Source organism: Fukomys damarensis, unplaced genomic scaffold (assembly GCF_012274545.1).
Source record: "Fukomys damarensis isolate Sample0158 unplaced genomic scaffold, DMR_v1.0_HiC HiC_scaffold_30, whole genome shotgun sequence".
Classification (NCBI taxonomy): Eukaryota; Metazoa; Chordata; class Mammalia; order Rodentia; family Bathyergidae; genus Fukomys; species Fukomys damarensis.
The window spans coordinates 31,795,023-31,812,692 of NW_022900942.1; the positions used below are offsets into that span (position 1 = coordinate 31,795,023).

The 17,670-nt window shown below is 36.0% G+C and overlaps 1 protein-coding gene across 3 annotated transcripts in view; it reads right to left on the minus strand.

The window, feature by feature from the left end:
• Positions 1–17,670, minus strand: part of Dcc (DCC netrin 1 receptor) — a 1,126,179-nt gene that overhangs the window by 54,041 nt on the left and 1,054,468 nt on the right. For all 3 annotated transcript variants that reach the window (XM_033757479.1, XM_033757478.1, XM_033757477.1), the window contains exons 23-25: positions 17,283–17,445; positions 8,707–8,933; positions 2,831–2,947 (exon numbers count right to left, since the gene is read on the minus strand). In XM_033757479.1, coding sequence (XP_033613370.1) covers positions 2,831–2,947; positions 8,707–8,933; positions 17,283–17,445 — 507 coding nt within the window. The remainder of the gene's footprint in view (positions 1–2,830; positions 2,948–8,706; positions 8,934–17,282; positions 17,446–17,670) is intronic.

Genomic DNA, 17,670 nt, shown 5'->3' on the forward strand with positions numbered 1-17,670 from the left:
AGTGTTTACCATGAGTCAGGTGAGTCCTGGAGATACAAAGTGATCAAAATAAGCAAAATATCTGCTTTCATAGAGGGCATATATTAAAATATGGGAAGTAAATAAATAGACAAAGAAGCACAAAAATGCAAGCAAGATGGTGATATGCATTAATAAAATAATGAAGTAGACTAAGAAGGGCAGAGAGATCAGGGATGCTTTGTTAGGCAGTGGTCAGGGAAGACCTGCTTGTAAAGACAGCAAGTGAAAAGAAACTTGAATGACTTGAAGGATGAGCCATGTAAACAGTTGCAAAAAAAAAAAAAGATTTCAAGCAAAGAGAATAACAAGTGCAGAGTCCCTGAGGTGGAAGGTGCCATTCAAAGAGAGAGGAGGGAGAGTACTTGGGTGTAACTGATTACAGTAAAAACTATCAGGAAATGAGGTAAGAGATAAGCACAGAGGTGGATCACATGGGGCCTTCTATAACATGGTAACATTACTGTTGTATATGGGAGAGGAAGCAAAAGAAGAGTGAAATGTTGGAATACACATACTGGAAGGCTACAGTAGTTAACTGATTGAAGAGGCTAGAGCTAAAGAAGAGACTACTTATAAGTCAATTACAGTGGTCTGGTACTCTGTAAGAGATGGTGATGACTTAGCTAAAGGCTAAGCAGTAAACATAGGAAGCAGTGGTCTAATTTGGGACAAATTTTGAAAGCAGGAAGAATAGGATTAAGTGAAAGACTGAATTTGGATATTATAATCGAGAAACATAAAATGAGAGTTTCTGATTAGAATGAGTGAATTAACAATGGCACCATTTCTTGAAATGAGGAAAACAGCCCAATGATCCAGTTTGGAAGTGGGGACAGGGGTTTATACAAAAGCGCAATTGCAGGCTTGAACATAGCTGATGTGCCTTTTAGCCATTTGGAGAGGCTGAGCTGACAGATGATTAAAAGTTGACATAGACTCTGGGAAAAGATGAGGATAGAGATCCAGTTTGGGAGGCACCAGCAGTTAGATAGCATTAAGCCATTGCTCCTATATGACACTGGCTATGATGCTAATATAGACAGAAAAGAGGAATTTTAAAGCCTGTGCCTTGGGGGAACTCTGCCACTCTTAAGAGATAAGTAAAAACAATGAGAACAAAGAGCGGACACTGAGGAGTAGCCCATGGGGAGGCAGAAAACTGGAGGCCTTCAGAAAATCACAGGCCAAGGGAAGAAAGTCCGAGGGGAAAAAATAAGTGGGAATCTATCCCATATTTTGTTGAAAAGCTGAGCTTTGATCATTTCATTTGATATTTAGAGATATTGATAACATTGGTAATCACAACTCATTGTGAAAATCTCATCAAAACTGATAAAGATTACAAAGATGAGAAAGTAAGTACAGACCACTTAAATTTTTCAGTAAAAGAGATGAAAAGAGCTGTAGGTAGAGGGAGATGTGGTATCAGGAGAGTTTTAAAACTCTCTAGATTTAGGAGAGAATAGTAATATTTGTATGTCAATGTGTAATCAGTGAGCAGGCAGGACTAGTGCTGCTTGCAAGGGAAAGGATAATTACAGGAGTGCTTACACGAGTGAGAAGGGACAGCAATAAGATCCTCAGACAGGAGCACAAGACAGGGCAATTAGATCTGATGCAAAGATAAGAATGCTATTTATCTGACTGCTTCGCTGCTCTTCTTGGTGAGATAAAGGAAGAAGATGAGTCATTAAGAATGGTGGATGGTGAGAAGTATCGGAAGTGCGAGAAGTCAGAAGAAACAGAAGACATTCATCTTATGAAATGAAACAGTGAACTGTTAGAGAAATGCAGCGGCATTTTCCAAACACGTGAGATCCACCACTGGGCCTGGGGTCACACATACTCAGTGAGCAGGCTTGGAGCTCTGCTCCAGGTGATTTTGGTTAGGAGGGTACAAGGTAAGAACCGGTGGAGTTGCTAATTTAACCGGAGTTGAACTTATTTTTAAGGTGAGATGGGGAAGAAGGACCAAGGAAGATGAAACAGAAGATAGTAAATAACTATGGATTTTAAGTTGTGTTTAGAGAGAAATGAGGACACAAAGGAGATGAAATACAGTGAGAAGTGGCCTAGTTAGTGGAGGACCTAAAGGGACTGAAGCACTGTTAGCAAGGGGGAAATAAAATAAGTGAGCAGAAATCTAATCATAAGGTGATAGGAAGATGATAGAAACTGACACTTTGTGTTGGTTTGGTGTGACATGGAATTGATGTACTGAAATGGGAAGGAGCCAAAATCATTGCAGGTAACAAAAGGAACTAACAGTCCAGAGTGTCAGATGGATTGCCTTTATGAATAGTGTAATTACTAAGATTGATCATAGAAGTAATTGGAAAGGAAGTAATCCCTAGACACTAATATCTTCAGTGAATGTGGAGGATGACAGAAACCTCCAACAAAGAGGGTGTAGTAAGTAAATGTCTGACAACACTTGCTTCAAGGGAGCTAAATTATTTAAGAATAAAAGTTGTTCGTAATACAGAAATGAAAAAAACAAAGCTACAAATGTGGTCTTTAGAATAGAATCCATAATACTGAGAAATTTCAACTTCTTTTACATAAATTGACATCTCATTTCTTAAATATGTATTCTATTTGCCAAGAGACATTCGACTGTATACAAAAATACAAGAACAGAGTAAACATTGTAACTTCTAATTAGAAATATATGGCTTTACTCATTACTATTTTTCTTTGCCTAGATAGTTCAGAGAAAATCCTAATTATTTCTGATATTTCGATATTCCATAGAAAAAGTACTAACAGAGAGTATTTCATTTCTTCGCTGTCTCCCAGACTCACTTACCAGGATTGCTGGACTGGGCCTCCATGGGAATCATGAGCTTAGCCCGAGTGGCTCGGCGCGCAGCCAGTGACCTCTCCAGGGTGGACATGGAGCTGCCTGCTTCCTCAGTGTCTTGACCTAAAAACAAATTGCTTTGAGAAACATATCTCCTTCCAGGATGCGACGTTTCATTTTCAGTCAGGCATACAAATGTCTGGCTAGCACTACAGTTTTTTCAAAATGAAAGTGCAGTATTTACTTCCTTCCAAACCATACACTTTCCCTGTATAAGCATTAAGGAAATAAACCATCATCTCCTTATACAGAAAGAATCATAATGGATAGCTTGATGCTTACCATTTTTTATAAGTACAGCTATGTAAAGGTACGAAGGTATATATTAATGTCTTTAAAAAATGATATTTGTGTCAATGTCTACTATTTTATAACTTGCTTAGATGAATGGCATGAACATCTTTATCTGTCAACAAATGTTAGTGATATAATTTTTAATAGCTACTTAAAATTACATTGTATTAATTTACTGAAATTTAAGCAACTACTACCTCAGGCTCATAGACATTAATTAATTAAAACTATGATAAACAAATTATAATTAAAAAATAAAGATAGGGGCCGGGGATTTAGCTCAGTGGCACCACCAGCTGCCTCGCAACCGCAAGGACCTGAGTTCGATCCCTGTTACAAAAAAAAAAAAAAAAAAAAAAAAAAAAAAAAAAAATGTTTATACAAGTTTAACGTGATTCCATTAAATACCGTACAGAGAATCATTGAAAAAATGATACACACAGATTGAAAAATGAATATATGCTAATGAAATCACTGAATATCTGAACAATGCATTCTATGTGCTCATTTGTGTAATACACATATAAAATCACACTGTGTACAAACATGTATACGTGCTTATATATGTACACGCACATATGTATATACTGAATACCTATTTAGAAAATTCACACATCACTTTTATACTGTTGAAGACAACTTTTCACAAATTTTTGGACTTTTCATTATCATATGCATACATTCTTTTAAAAATTAAAATCATAATTAAAATGTAGAATAATGTTGACCAAAACTTCCATGTAGGTGAGATAATGGTGGCTGCTTAAATTAGGATTTCTACACATCCTACAAAAGACACACGAATGTACCTACAAATAACACTCTAAACTATAAGTAAAAAAAGAAATAATACTTTCTAGCAAAGTAATATCAAACTTGTGTCACAAAGTCTTTGTGAAATGCTGGATATCAAACTGTAGAGAACTACACAGCAGAGAGGAAAGGAGCATAAGGATCCCAGGAGGCAATGAAAGTAATACAAAAGAGAAAGTACCCTCCAACTGTAATGATACTGAAAAGCTTCCTAGGGGATCAGAGCACTTAAAAATGTATGGGTTTTTTAATACCATCATCAGAAAAGAAAGGGAAAGGAAATTCTTTTTATATAGAACATTTAATATTTAAAAAACATAATAAAAATAGAAGATGAATCTGAGACTAAAAAAATATTTAAAGAAGGAGAGGCTGCAAATTCCTGAAATTTGGTCACAAAGAAATTTATAGATTTAATAAATTCATTACACTTCAAAGAGGCTACAACTAAAAATTTCATACCATATTCATTATAATTCTAACTTCAGGAAACAAAAGACTACCAAGAAAAATCTTACAAGTAGTTAAGAGGAGAAGAACTCTACAGTGGTGAAACAATTTGAATTACAGTGGGTTTTCCTAAGGACTCACAGAGGCCAGAGTGACACAATTTTCCAATTCTTAAAAAGAACTGTCAATTAAAAAAGCAACAGACACTATCTAGCAAAACACACTTAAAGAACAAAGGTGAAAAAAGTCATTCCCCAATTTATAAAAAAGAGAAGAGAATTCATCTCGAAAAGATCAACCATCAAAAAATTGCTAATAGAATTTTTCTGAAAAGGCAGGAAATAATAAAAAGGAATGTTGAAAAAACTATGACCAAAAGATTAAACAGAGAGAGTAAATAAATCTTCCCTCCTATTCAGTTTTTAGATTTTTATTTGAGAATGGAGATAATAAACAGAACACTCTCTGATAGAGTTCTCAGAAAAAACAATTCTAGATCCAACTATGGTAATGGTTACATGGTTTTCTAAGAAGCCATTTGATATTGTTGAGTCTTTTTAATTTTGCAAATTACCTTTTTATTCTGAGAATGGACTATATTTGGTATTATATGAGTTCCTTGGAAACCTGAATAAAATTATTTTTCTATTACTGTCTTTGAAGTATGAATTTCTTTGGAAGTAGGCTAGTCAAATTTACATCACTATAACAAACACTTGAGAGAGGTGAGTAGTAGAAAGGTTCTATTTTGGTTCAGTTTTGGAGGTTAGGGTCCACGATTGGCTGGCCCTGTTGCTTCCTGCTTATGGCAGAAGCACATAGTAGAGCACAGTCACTACCTCAAGCCTGAGGACTGAAAGAGTGAGGAAGGGGCCAGGTCCAAAATCTCCTTTGGGGCATGCTGCCTATGACCCAAAGACCTTTCATTAGCAATACTTCTGCTAGGCACTACTTCCTAACAGACACCATGGGCTCAAACCAAGCCTTTTTAACACAGAAGCTTTTGGTAACACTTTTACAAACTATAGCAGTTAGTAACACTTTCTGGATTTTTTCTTTTTTTTAACCTGGGACTGCATGCTAAGCTATATGACCAGCCTTTAAAAAAAAGTTTTTTTTGATACTGGGGATTGAACCCAGGGTCTTTAACAGAACTGCATTCCAACGTGTTTTTTAAAATATTTTTTGTTTGCTTTTTTGTTTCACTCTGTAGTTGAGACTGACCTGGAACTCACTATGTAGTCCAGGTTGGTCTCAAACTCACAGTGATCCTCCTGCCTCAGCCTCCCAAACGCTGGGATTACAGATGTGCGCCACCATGCCTGGCTAAAATTTTTAATTTTGAGAAAGGGCTTCACTGAGGTCATTAAATTACCCAGGTTGGGCTCAAATTTGCAATAATCCTATCAGAGTGCTCATCTTATTGGCATGCACCATTATGGCTGGCTGGTTTGTATCTTAAAGAGACTACTGATACTATTCACCATTGTTCAAAATATGTTTGGGAAATTTAAAGAAAATATTTAGCAATTATGTAAAGAAGTAAAAAAACCCCACAATGGTGTGATAAAACCATTATTTGTTGTGTACTCTTTTCAAAGATGTTATTTGCTAAATAGAACATCTTTTATTTTTATACAAAAAGTCCAATACTACCAGTTAACATTTACTTTTTCATACTTCAGACACAAAAATAAGGGATTAGCCGTGCTGTTTTGCTGCAGTAGACTCTTACTAGGAATTCATTACAAGAAAGCAAATTTATCTCTAAGTCATAGAGTGAACTCTTGCCTTTCTCTATTGTATTTAAGAAACGCAAAGAATTTTAAAATCTACTGCATGTAGAAGAGATATCTCTTAAAAGGATGTGTTTTGTCATCCTAGTTCCCAAGTATTTCAATACGGTGCTCTATTGTGGTGGTTAGATGATACGGTAGGTTTTGTTTAATTAGCTTGTATACCAGGAGAAGGAAGAAAGGATGAAATGGGTGAAAATAGTTACTTCATTAAAAATTTCAGTAAGCTATTGTTCAATTTTCTTTTCCATAACTAAATTATAGATATTATAAAATAATTTTGGATTATCCAAAGAACTAACTTCATGGGCAGAAAACAGGATAAGCCCTTCTATAAAAAGTATTCCATATATTAAATGAAATTAAATCAACAAAATATGGATTTTTGTCAGAAGTATTTTCAGTCCTGGCTGACCAATACAAACTTAAAATATTGCGTATGTTACTTGAACTATCTCAATTTTAGTTGCTTCCTTTTTTATAAAGAGGATGATAACAATGATCTCAAGGTACAGGGTGAAGACTAAGTACTATAATGTAAGAAAATACCCAAAGAACTTAACATGAAGCAATATTTTCTTTCATAATTGTCACCTACTCAGAAAACCATCATTAATTACAATGCTTCTTGTAATGCTGTTTATAAATGTTGACATTCATTCTTTTGAGAAGAACACACACAATGTAATACAAGCTATAACATGGAGGCTTTTGAGAGCAACTTAACTGCAACTTTATCTTTACCACTTTACTATAACTTTACCTTTACTAAACCTTTACTATAAAGTAGCCAACTAGGTCTCAAAATGAAACAAATATAGACAAACATCCTCCATTCTAAAGAAAACATCCATCATTCATGGTTAAATCTGCTTTAGGACTTTTTACAGGACAACAAAACCAGTCAGAATATCCCTGAATGTTCTCAGTATATAAAAGAAAAAGTGAAAATGTGCAAGAGGTATCATAGATATTACTGACAAAATTCTCTGTAGGCAGAGAGGCAATTTTATTCCAACTAATGTCTTTCAGTGAGAGGCTCTTTCTGCCTACTGGTGCCGGTTAGGAAGAATGCCACAAGGCAAAGCACATATAAAAGTGATTTCTTTGTCAGGTGGAAGCCTGCTCAGTGAGCAGATTCGCTGGGCCACCCTATCTCTATCTAAACAGAAAGAAAGGCAGTTGAAGAAACGAAGGCAAGAGAGGGCCAGTAACAGAATGCAAAGTCTCTTACCATTGTGTCTGGAAAAGACTAAAGAGGTAAGGTGTTCCTAAAACATACTAAACTTACTATCCTGCCATAATACTATGTCTCTAAGAGATGGAGGATTTAAAAAAAACATGTAACTTCCAGTTCTCAGATCCAAATTCTAGCCAGCCATGAGGTGGGAAAATTTTTAATTTAAATTTTAGCTTAGTGTTTTCAATATGATTAGACTTCCCTCTAATGAGTAAAAGTGATGGAAAAGTTACAGAATCTGCTTAATAGCGTCTCAAGGCTAGGAAAGGAATATTCAACAACCCATGGATGAAAATTAGTAATTAAAGTCCTTGTTTATATAATTTAGAACTGACAAAGCTCATTAAAAGAGCTATACATTCAAATAATTAAAATGTTCTAATTTAGTTTAAAAAGAGCAACTACTCATTCTATAATCACAAGAGTTGATCAAGGGATTGGTGATACTTAAGTGATTATTCTACTTCCCATAAACATTTCGATAATATGAGCAACAGAAAATGAAACATAACCATTTTTTAAGAATTCTTAGTGATTCCTGGGTACTAGCTGTTCTGAACCAATTCATTGGACAAGAGGCTTTTTCTTTCAGATTGCTTTGCACATCAACAACTTCTAAACTATCAAATTAGTGATCACATAAAGTGATAGCCTGATTATTACAGTTGAGGGCCATGGTAATGAAGGACCAAATAATAGAATACTTTGCTTTTCATACTTCAAGCGGCCCTGATCTGTGTTTTTTTTAATTGACAAAACATTTAGAATAAACTTTTAATTATCTATAAAGATTGAAAGCTGGAAAAAATATGTACAGGTAGCGTCAAACTTGATTGTCTTGATAAAACTTTTGTTCAAGATTTCATAAAAGCAATCAATTCATTTTGGCTTTTCATTTCATTATTTTCAAACTGTATTACTCCTAATCTTTTAGAACTTTCAATAATTATCAAAATTATAAAAGGCAGGTATGTCAGGGATTTAGCTCAGGGGTTCTGATGCCTTCCTCCCAAGCACCAGGACCAGAATCCGACCCCTGGTACCGAAAAAAGAACAGGCTTCAGGATGATGGAGAATAATATAGGTAACTGGATAATCAACCAAATTTATATCAGATTATTTAAATTATTAATACCATGCAAGTCAATGGAAGGTTATCTCCATAACAGAAGGAATTGAAAACTGGATGGTGGGGTACTTTTCCCTAATGTCAGTGGGATGATAATTACCAGAATGAGAGGTGCTTTTGCTCCCCAGTTGGGTTTCCGACTGGCTGTGGCTGACTGGTGTTAGGTCTTGGCAACTTTGGATGGGGGAGTCCCTTCCTGCAGGGTCAGTGCCTGATGGCTTCTCAATATTTTTCATCTCCATTTCTTCATGATGGATCCAAAGATCAGGGGGTCGGAGGTCCTTCTGGCTGCCCTTTCTTTTGCCCACACTGTGGGTGGCCCGTTTCCTACGGAACAAAGTTAGAAGGCAAAATGTAAATACCTCTATTCGGTAATGCTTTTTTGCTTCCTCAGCCAATTCAAGTCGGTTGCAGGGAAGGAAACAAAAGGACTCCCACAGGAACTCCAGTGAAATCCCAAAATTGGCAGCCTTGTCTTGGCTGCCTTTCCTCCTCTCCCCTGGAGCTTCCCCACATTATAGGAGATGCAGTGCTGAATCCCCAGGGCCTCGGCTGCCTGCCAGAAAGCTTCTTTATTCCAGCTTCGCAAGCTGCAGATTCATGCACAAGGTAACAGTGTGTTAGATGGAGCCATATGCCAATCTTTGGAGCTAGGCATAAGGTACCTGACTGCAACATCTGTTTAGGAGATAAATGAAGGAATTGCTTTGAAAGAGCAGATCGAAATAAAAAGGCCAGAATTTGAGCCAACAGCTAAGATTGGGGCTTAGAACAAAGTCTATACTTCAGCTGTGTAAATTTTATGTATAAGTGAGACACTTGTTATTTGAAAACAAAAGACTGCATGAGGACATTCTTCAGTGAATGAAACACTTCTGCCTTCAAGTCAGTAAGTACCTAGATTCAACCACAATGAGACTTGTCCATTGAAAAGTGAAGAGAAGGATCTGTCCTTTAGAAATCTGCTTCAACTGTCTCTTGTTTAAGGACTTGCAACCAAAATTTTACTTTTTCAGTGATAATTTCATTTGGGGGCTAGTAAAATTTAACAGCTCTCTGCATATTAAGGAGCATGATGGTCATGCTAGACACCTTATATCACAGCGTCACAGATTGTTTTGTAAATAAAGTTTCAGTAGAACAGGGCCACCTTTCTTTGTTTTTGCACTGTTAATGGCAACATTGTATAGCCATGATGGAGGGTGCAGAGTTTGAAACTTCTTAACAAATTGTATTCTTTAGTCCTTTTCAGAAATAGTTTCTGGTCCCTCTTCCACAGTCTTATAATTTTTAATCTTCTCTTGTAACTCAGTTAATAATGCTTCTTCTAAGACAAAATGCAAACAGTTCAACTCTGGGTTTGGTAGAAGCTCAGAGAAGCATCTCACTCCCATATTTTTCATTTGTAACAATTGTAGCTTTCTATGGTTGCTAAATGACAGACAAGCTACTCTTAGTAGCCACTGGATAAATGGCTTTACTTTTCCAATTGTTGAATAACAACCTTGGCAAATGTTTGGCAGTTAATAAATGTTTGGTTATTTAATTTGAGTTTTCCCAATGTTCTTTTTCATGTTTCTTGAAGCATACTGATGAGACTGGGAAACAAACAACTCTCCACTTAGTATCTATTTTGTAGTTTATTAGAGAAACAATGTTTGTTTTCTGCTTTAATATTTTCCAAAGACCTACCTGCATTTTGCTGATATCCTGCCAGCAAATCTTTACTGTCTCTAGACACTAGTCTAAAATAATACCTAGATAATTTGTGTTTTCACATAATATCACTAACCATCCATTCCCTGCTTCATTTCCTTACACTGCCTCCAGCTTCTTGCAACTCACACAAAGCTTTTTATGTAATTTACCTGTTTGCATTATGGAATAATTTAATCTTATTCTCAAACTTAGTGGCTTTAATTGGTCATCTGTCTTTCTACAAGATCAAAGTGCTAATTAACCCCACCAGCATCTACGTAACAACCTACAGTGAGGTACTGGCTCCCACATCCAGGGCAACACAGTCAGACTTTTGAGGATAATTTAGTATTTATATAGGCTACAGAAAAAAATGTAGTAAATAATTTTGAAGCCAATATTTAATTATGAATTCTGGCTTCCCCATTTTTCCATGCGTACCTTATTCATTCATTCATTTATCAATTCATTCATTCTATGAATGAATTCATTAATTTCTCCATTACTACTCTAGGACCCAGCATCCCTAAGTGTCTTCTATTTCAACCAAAGTTTCAAATCTGGGATGAGGGAGACACTCTATATGTTTGTGATTCATGAACTCATCTGGGAAGAAATAATTATTTCTGACAGAATGCATAAGCATTTTTCTAGTGGATTTTAATCAGATCAAGACCTCAACTAAGAAGCTACTTAGCCATCCAGCTGTCAGTAAAAAATCTAAACAATTCTAAACAGACTTCATTTCCTTTCTTGTATCTATTCTATCATTCCTATGATTTCTCTTTTCAAGAAAGAAATCTTTGCCCTTGGAGAGACACCCGCCCCCATAGGCCTCTGTAGCAGGTGTGTAATGAAACTAACTAGTGCTCATAACTAAATTGTCTGAAATTTCTCCTCTAACCTTATGGGCACAGCTGTCACCTTGACCTTCATCCCATCTGTTGGTTCTCTCATGTAAAGACTACTCCTTATAGCACTGTTCAGTTCCTCTGTTTCACCATTAGAAATTTCAGAAAGTGTATGAAGATGCCCCTGGTACAGTGGTTCCCAAAATATGGCTCCTTGACGGGAGGCATCAGTAACACCTGGGAACTTTCCACAAACACATTCTCTCGGTTTCCATCCCAGAGCTATTAAATCAGAAACACAGAGATGAGGGAGGGAAGCAATTTGTGTTTCAACAGCCCTCCAGGGGAACCTAAAGTTTAAAGAGAACTATCTAGTGATTTACTTGGTTTTATTTTATTTTAAAGCTTGTATTCCTATTATATGCAGACAAGTTTTACGTATTTAACTCCTCATAATATTAAATGCTCTTGCACAGCTTCCAGTAATTTCTGTGATTCCAAAAATGATTTTAATGTAGGAATATGAGTTCCTATCCCATACATTCTTAAAAAACGGTAAACAATCCTCCGAGGCATTCTTTTTATCCTAGGGAAAAGATTTCATAGTATAAGTGTATACTTGTGTCCTGTATTTTTAATGTTGTTGTCCATCTATTTAACTTCTTCCAAGAATGCCTTTTCAATCTCATTAAGAATTAAGGTTCCTTTCAAGCCTCTCTTTTTCAGAAAGCCTTTCTAACCACTTTAGGTCAATGTAATCATAAAACTGCTTTGGCAATTAGCATGGAGATGTGTTAGGTACCTGTACCACCTCCACACAAGGAATGTATTTGAGTTGCAAAGATACACAAAACAGGAATGAGATCAAGAGATGGATGGAGAGAAGGAAAGGAATGGAAATTTAAAAATGGAGTTACGAGGTACATATACCAACTCCCTACAAGGACTGTAAATATTATGCAATACAAACATAAACTAATAAAAAACTAAAAACAAGCTAAGTCATGTCCTTCATCTCTCTATCCTATCCTGGGCAGTGAATGCCGAATATCTTACTGAACTGATCCTTTTGTAATCATTGAGATGTTCCAGCCATGCTAGAGCAAACCGTTCCCTTCACTTGCTTAAAATGATCCATCATTCTACACTATTTACTCCTGAGTATTTTTTAGTGAACATGTATGAAATTTTGACTATGTTTCACAGAAGACATGTACTGCAAGTGAAAATCTGGGTGGGAATTGGGAGCTTAATAAATGAACTAAAATGGCCTGGCTTATGGAAATTTCAGCAGTATTGGGGTAAGGAGTATTCACTGGAATATGAAAGGCAGTAAGAATGAGAAAACAAAAGGGGACCAAATTATGGGAGAACTTCATTCCAACAGAAAAATCTGAAATAATACCAAGAAGTCACAGGGGAACTGCAGAAGTATTTTTAGCTCAAAAATTAACATTAACAACATTTATTCTTTTGTATGATGCCAGTTACACACTAAGCTTGCAGTGATTACTTGAATTAAAAAAAAAAAGAGCTTTTCATTACTGAGTTTTTAAAAACTTCTTAACTGGTTGTTTACTGGTCCACCTTTTCTTTACTTTGCATATAACCCATTACTTTAAAAGGAGAATCCTCCTTTTTGCGTTTAATCAGTATGTTGGGACTGTATGTGAGTTAGGAGGAACATCCATTGTGTTCAGGATCATGTTCACTCATGTTCCAAAATACTATTATCATTAGAGGCTGGGGATTTAGCTTCATAGTTCTGCTGCTTGCCTCACAAGCGCAAGGTCCTGAGTTTGATCCCCAATAATAAAATAAAATGTTAGCATAGATGATTTTGCCACATTGTGATAGACGGTTAAGTTCTCTCTATGTGTGTAGCTATGCCCTGCTCAAGTTGTTCATAAGAGGCAGACAAATAAATAGCTCTGAACTAATCCAGCTATCAAAGTTATGCCTAAAACCTTATGAAGACTGAAGAAGGAACACTGAACCCTGCCAGATATGGAAGAAAGGGTTCTGGGGGTCGAAAAGGAGTGCACAGAAAGGATTACAATCCACCAGCAAAAGATACATTGGGAAGTAGAAGTATTTTCTCTTCTTTCTCTATTCTCTATATTATTTTTATTTGATTACTATATATTCAAAATAAAATTAAAATCCTACATTAGAAACTCAGGGAAAATTATTGATTCTCAAATAAATCTGTTTTTTCAGAGATGAAATTAAGGTATATTAAAGTCCTAAGTAGTTGACAATTAAAACCCAGTAAAGTAAATACAAAAAAAAAATTAAAATGTTAAAAAATTGAAAAGAGTGAAAGTAACCTATGGGAGTGAAAATACTGTAGCTTTCATTTGAGATTTTAAACATTTGACTTTTTTGTATTGAAAATAATTATTTTTGTCAAATTTTGAAAGTGAACAAATCTTTAAAACTTGCTGTACATATGGCAAATGAAATAGAAAGATTGTTAAAGGATTTTTATCAACTGAACCTTAGGTTTTATTTACATATTTAAATATCATTTGATCTGAAAAGGTTGAAAATTATCTACAACATAATTGCTTTCTAAGTGTCATAAAGTGTTTTCTGAATTTCTAAGATCTGTTCAAAGTCAGATTTTTTTGTTTATCTCTAAATTTATTCAAACTTAACATAACATGTAACCTTTCTATTCACCAGGAAAATCTTATTACTTTATTAGAGAGCACTGAAAACCCGGTCAACTTATTTTCATAAAACATAATTCTTCTATATTATAGTTGTCCACTATAAATTCAGTAATGAGTATATGTAAGAGGAATTTTTTCAAAGTAGGTAAAATGTAATATATAACTAATTATAAATGCTAAATTTTATTCTTATTTTGTATTTTTTTAATCTAAACAATACTGTATGATTCCATGGTTTAATAGTATTCTGAGGAGGAGGACTTCTGGGTTTTAAAGGTAAAGGAGATGATAGAAAGTGTTTAGTCTTAACTCTCATTACATTTTAAGAAACAAAATCCCAGGGATTAAAGGTTTTCCCTGAGGTGGCATAATTAGTTTAAATAAAGAAGTAGCAGAACCAGAACTGGAACTTGTGTTCCAACTTTTATTAGTCATTTTATATGGCATAATTAAATCTTACTGACTAGACTTTTAATCAGGTAGCCTACATAATTATTAAATATATGTACAAATTTTAAAAATTTTAAGCTTTATATGTATGCCAACTTGAATAAGGCATTACTAATAGGACATATGAATGTTTCAGTCCACTTGGATACAACTCAGTTCACCAACAAATAACAGAGAAAACATTTCACATCTATCAGCAGACTCAGACAAAGAGGTATTAAAGAAGCCCTGAGTGCGTTTCCTACTTCTCTTTATTAATTATATTAAAGTTCCCATTTTCAGAGAGCTCTGTAAAGAGCTTTACTTCTATTTCAGACTGGAATTGATTTTGCTTTCATCTACATCACTTGATTTGTTCTAAAGGCTTCGACCATCATGGGAGTCTTTTGGGGGGGTCCTCAACGAAATCAAGAAAAACTCAATTACGCCTCAGCAATGGCTTGATGGAGTTTTCTCTTTTTCCCTTAGTCTCTGTTAACATATGCGAACAAAGGGAGCAAGATGAAGGCCGACAGATCTGTCATGGAGGAAGGAGTGAAATAGAGTGAAAGAGCATCAAGTGAGTGCTAGGAAACTTGGGGTCGTGTAAAAAAGAACGTGAGCTGGAAACGCGCTTTCTTTGGATCTTCCATCACACATGGAGTCTCTTCGTCTTTCCTTCATTCCTTAATTTTAAAAAACAATTTATACTTGGGGCTTAGGGTTTATTCTTTCCAAGACTAAAACCTTTAAACTTTTACTAAACTGCTTATCAAAGGATTGAAAAGTGAGTGGAGAGTTCTCAGCATTTCAATTCGAACATTGGGAAGATTTGCATTTTCTCTGTAGGGAAACAAAACTGATCCAACTATCGAATGAATCACTAGTTTATGTAACTGTCTATAACATTTTTATAGTAATGACAATGGGGGGAAACAAAAAGTTAAAATTTAGTTAGCTTAGTGAACACATCAATGTTTTAGAAACAATTATAAAGCAGGTCAAATATCCCTCTGTTCCTCTGGCCTTTGCTTTGAGCCCAGCCTTCTAAAAAAATTATTTTGAGACTGGCCTCATTGAGTTGCTAAGTTGCCCAGGCCGGGCTTGAGAAAGTATAGTTCAGATGCCTCCTTCCCTCTTGTATGTGTACCCTTCTGAGATCTACTTCAGAAACCTGGTGCTCGATGATCCATCATTCTGCTTTGTACATTTATTTAGAGGGAATACTGGACCAAGAATCTGTTCAGTATCTTGACTTGGTTTGAATATGGTTTATCCCCAGTTTATCCCCATCAAACCTCATTTTGAGGCTTGGTCTCCAATACAAGTGTTGAAAGGTGGGGAGGTTTTTATGTGGAACTAATGCTTTTAATGCAGGAATGAGTTCTTATTCTTTTGGGACGATTCATTATCTTTAGACTAGGTTGTTTCATAATGCTGCTACTCATCTCCTGCTTCCTCTTGTGCCATATTATCTGCCTTCCATACATGTCCACTTGATTTACTGTCCTTTTACCAGATATGTAGCAGCAGGTGGCCCTCAGGAGAAGCCCTGTAGATGTAGGTACCACATTCTTGAAATTCCAAATCTGTGAGCCCAAAAGAAGCTCCATTCTTTAAAAACTATCTAGCTTTGGTTATTTTGTTATAGCAGTAGAAACAGACTAAGATGCTCACTCAATTACTTCTTTTATCCCTGCACCTTTATTAGGACCCAGCACTCCAGAAGTGCTGTGAGTTATGTCTTCCCAGGCTGCTTACTCAAGATGCTGGGCTCATACCGCTCATCCTCTTAGGCTTCTCATCCTACAGTGGGTCAGCACACCAGCTACTGACATCCAAAATAGGGAAATCTCAAAAATGCAGCTTCATATAAAACTTTCCCTGCCACAGAGATAAACACAAGGATTGTCTCTAATGCTTTATGTCACTTTCTTAAGCATGTATATCTTCGCTTATTCTGTTTCTAAATCACTTGAGAGTTGGGAAATTCATGAGAGATCAGCAGAGTTACTGCATTTGTAAAAACAAAAAGGAGAGGAATTATGAGCATTAACAGTAAAAGGATATTGCTTGCTAGAGAATCTTCATCTAGCAATTAGTGTAGTACACAGTTGTCAAACCAGCCATCTCTGGGCCCATACCTCAGGCTTGCAGAACTAGCACAATGCCTGAGGCAAAAAAAAAAGTCAACACAGTTAGGGAGTATTGCTGAAAAATATCAGCATATTTGAAAAGGACTGGAAGTCCACAGAGGAAAAGAATGGCTAGAAGATTATTGCTGGCTTCAAGAATCAGCTAATATAGGACAAACATGCTGGCCATAGATGTTTCTAGGAGGGGATAAGCCACATAAACTGCAAAAACCATATTGTTATTCTAAACTTTGTATTTTGATGTACCATTTTCTGCATATACTTAAACATGGAGATATGTGATATGAAAATATATTTAAACTCTTCAACCGTTTTAATATCTGACAACCATAGGAAATATGAACCCTTTCAAATCTCTGGAATCGCTCTTTCTTTACTACTGCCTCTAAGCTAAGAACCCTATAGAACTGTCATGAAATTGAGTCTGGAAATCTGTATCTAGTCATCCATTCAAAAAGCATTGATTAAGTGCCTTTAGGCCTCCCTGTCAAAAGTGATAAATAAGTACTTATAGAGTAACACTATCTCCAACTGCCTACATATGACTGCAGAGAGGTCCGGGAGCATGAACACATCTTCTGAGTGTTACTTAAAGAATCCCTGCCCTTGCATGAAAAGAGCAATCTGGCTCTGAGAAGTAACAATAAACAGAAATGCAAGTGGATTTCCAGGGGTGCTGTTGTTAAATCTATGAGTCTATCCATCACTTAGTCACAGGCCTGACACAGATAAAAAGCAAGGCTTGCCCGGGTCGAGAGATAAGGAACATGGTTAATTATGAAAGAGCACAAGAAGAAAGCCATCAAAAATATACTTCAAACACATGGGCCTTTTTGTTCTTCTTGGGAGTCACCTGATGCTTACTTTCTCTGTTGAGCTGAAGAGCGCCGGGTGCAAATAACTGCCACGATCACTACAAGCAGCACTGTGATGACACCGACAGTGACCACAATGATCACAAGGAGATTGCTGTTCTTCTGAGGTGTGGCACTGCCATGTGGAGGATGCATCTGTCCGATGGGTGGCTCTAGAAAATGACAAGCATATAAAGTTCAGGTTAGGGAGATGTGTCTGCCAGTGATTATTGAGCTCTGTAGCAGCAGGGACGAGTTCTATTGTAATGAGCCTTCCTGAAGCTGGGAAAAAGCAATGGAAAATGGAGGAAAATGCCTACGCTACCAATCCAAGATAATTAACAACCTGTATCCACACAAAAACTGGCACGGAAATATTTGCAACAGTGTTATTCAGA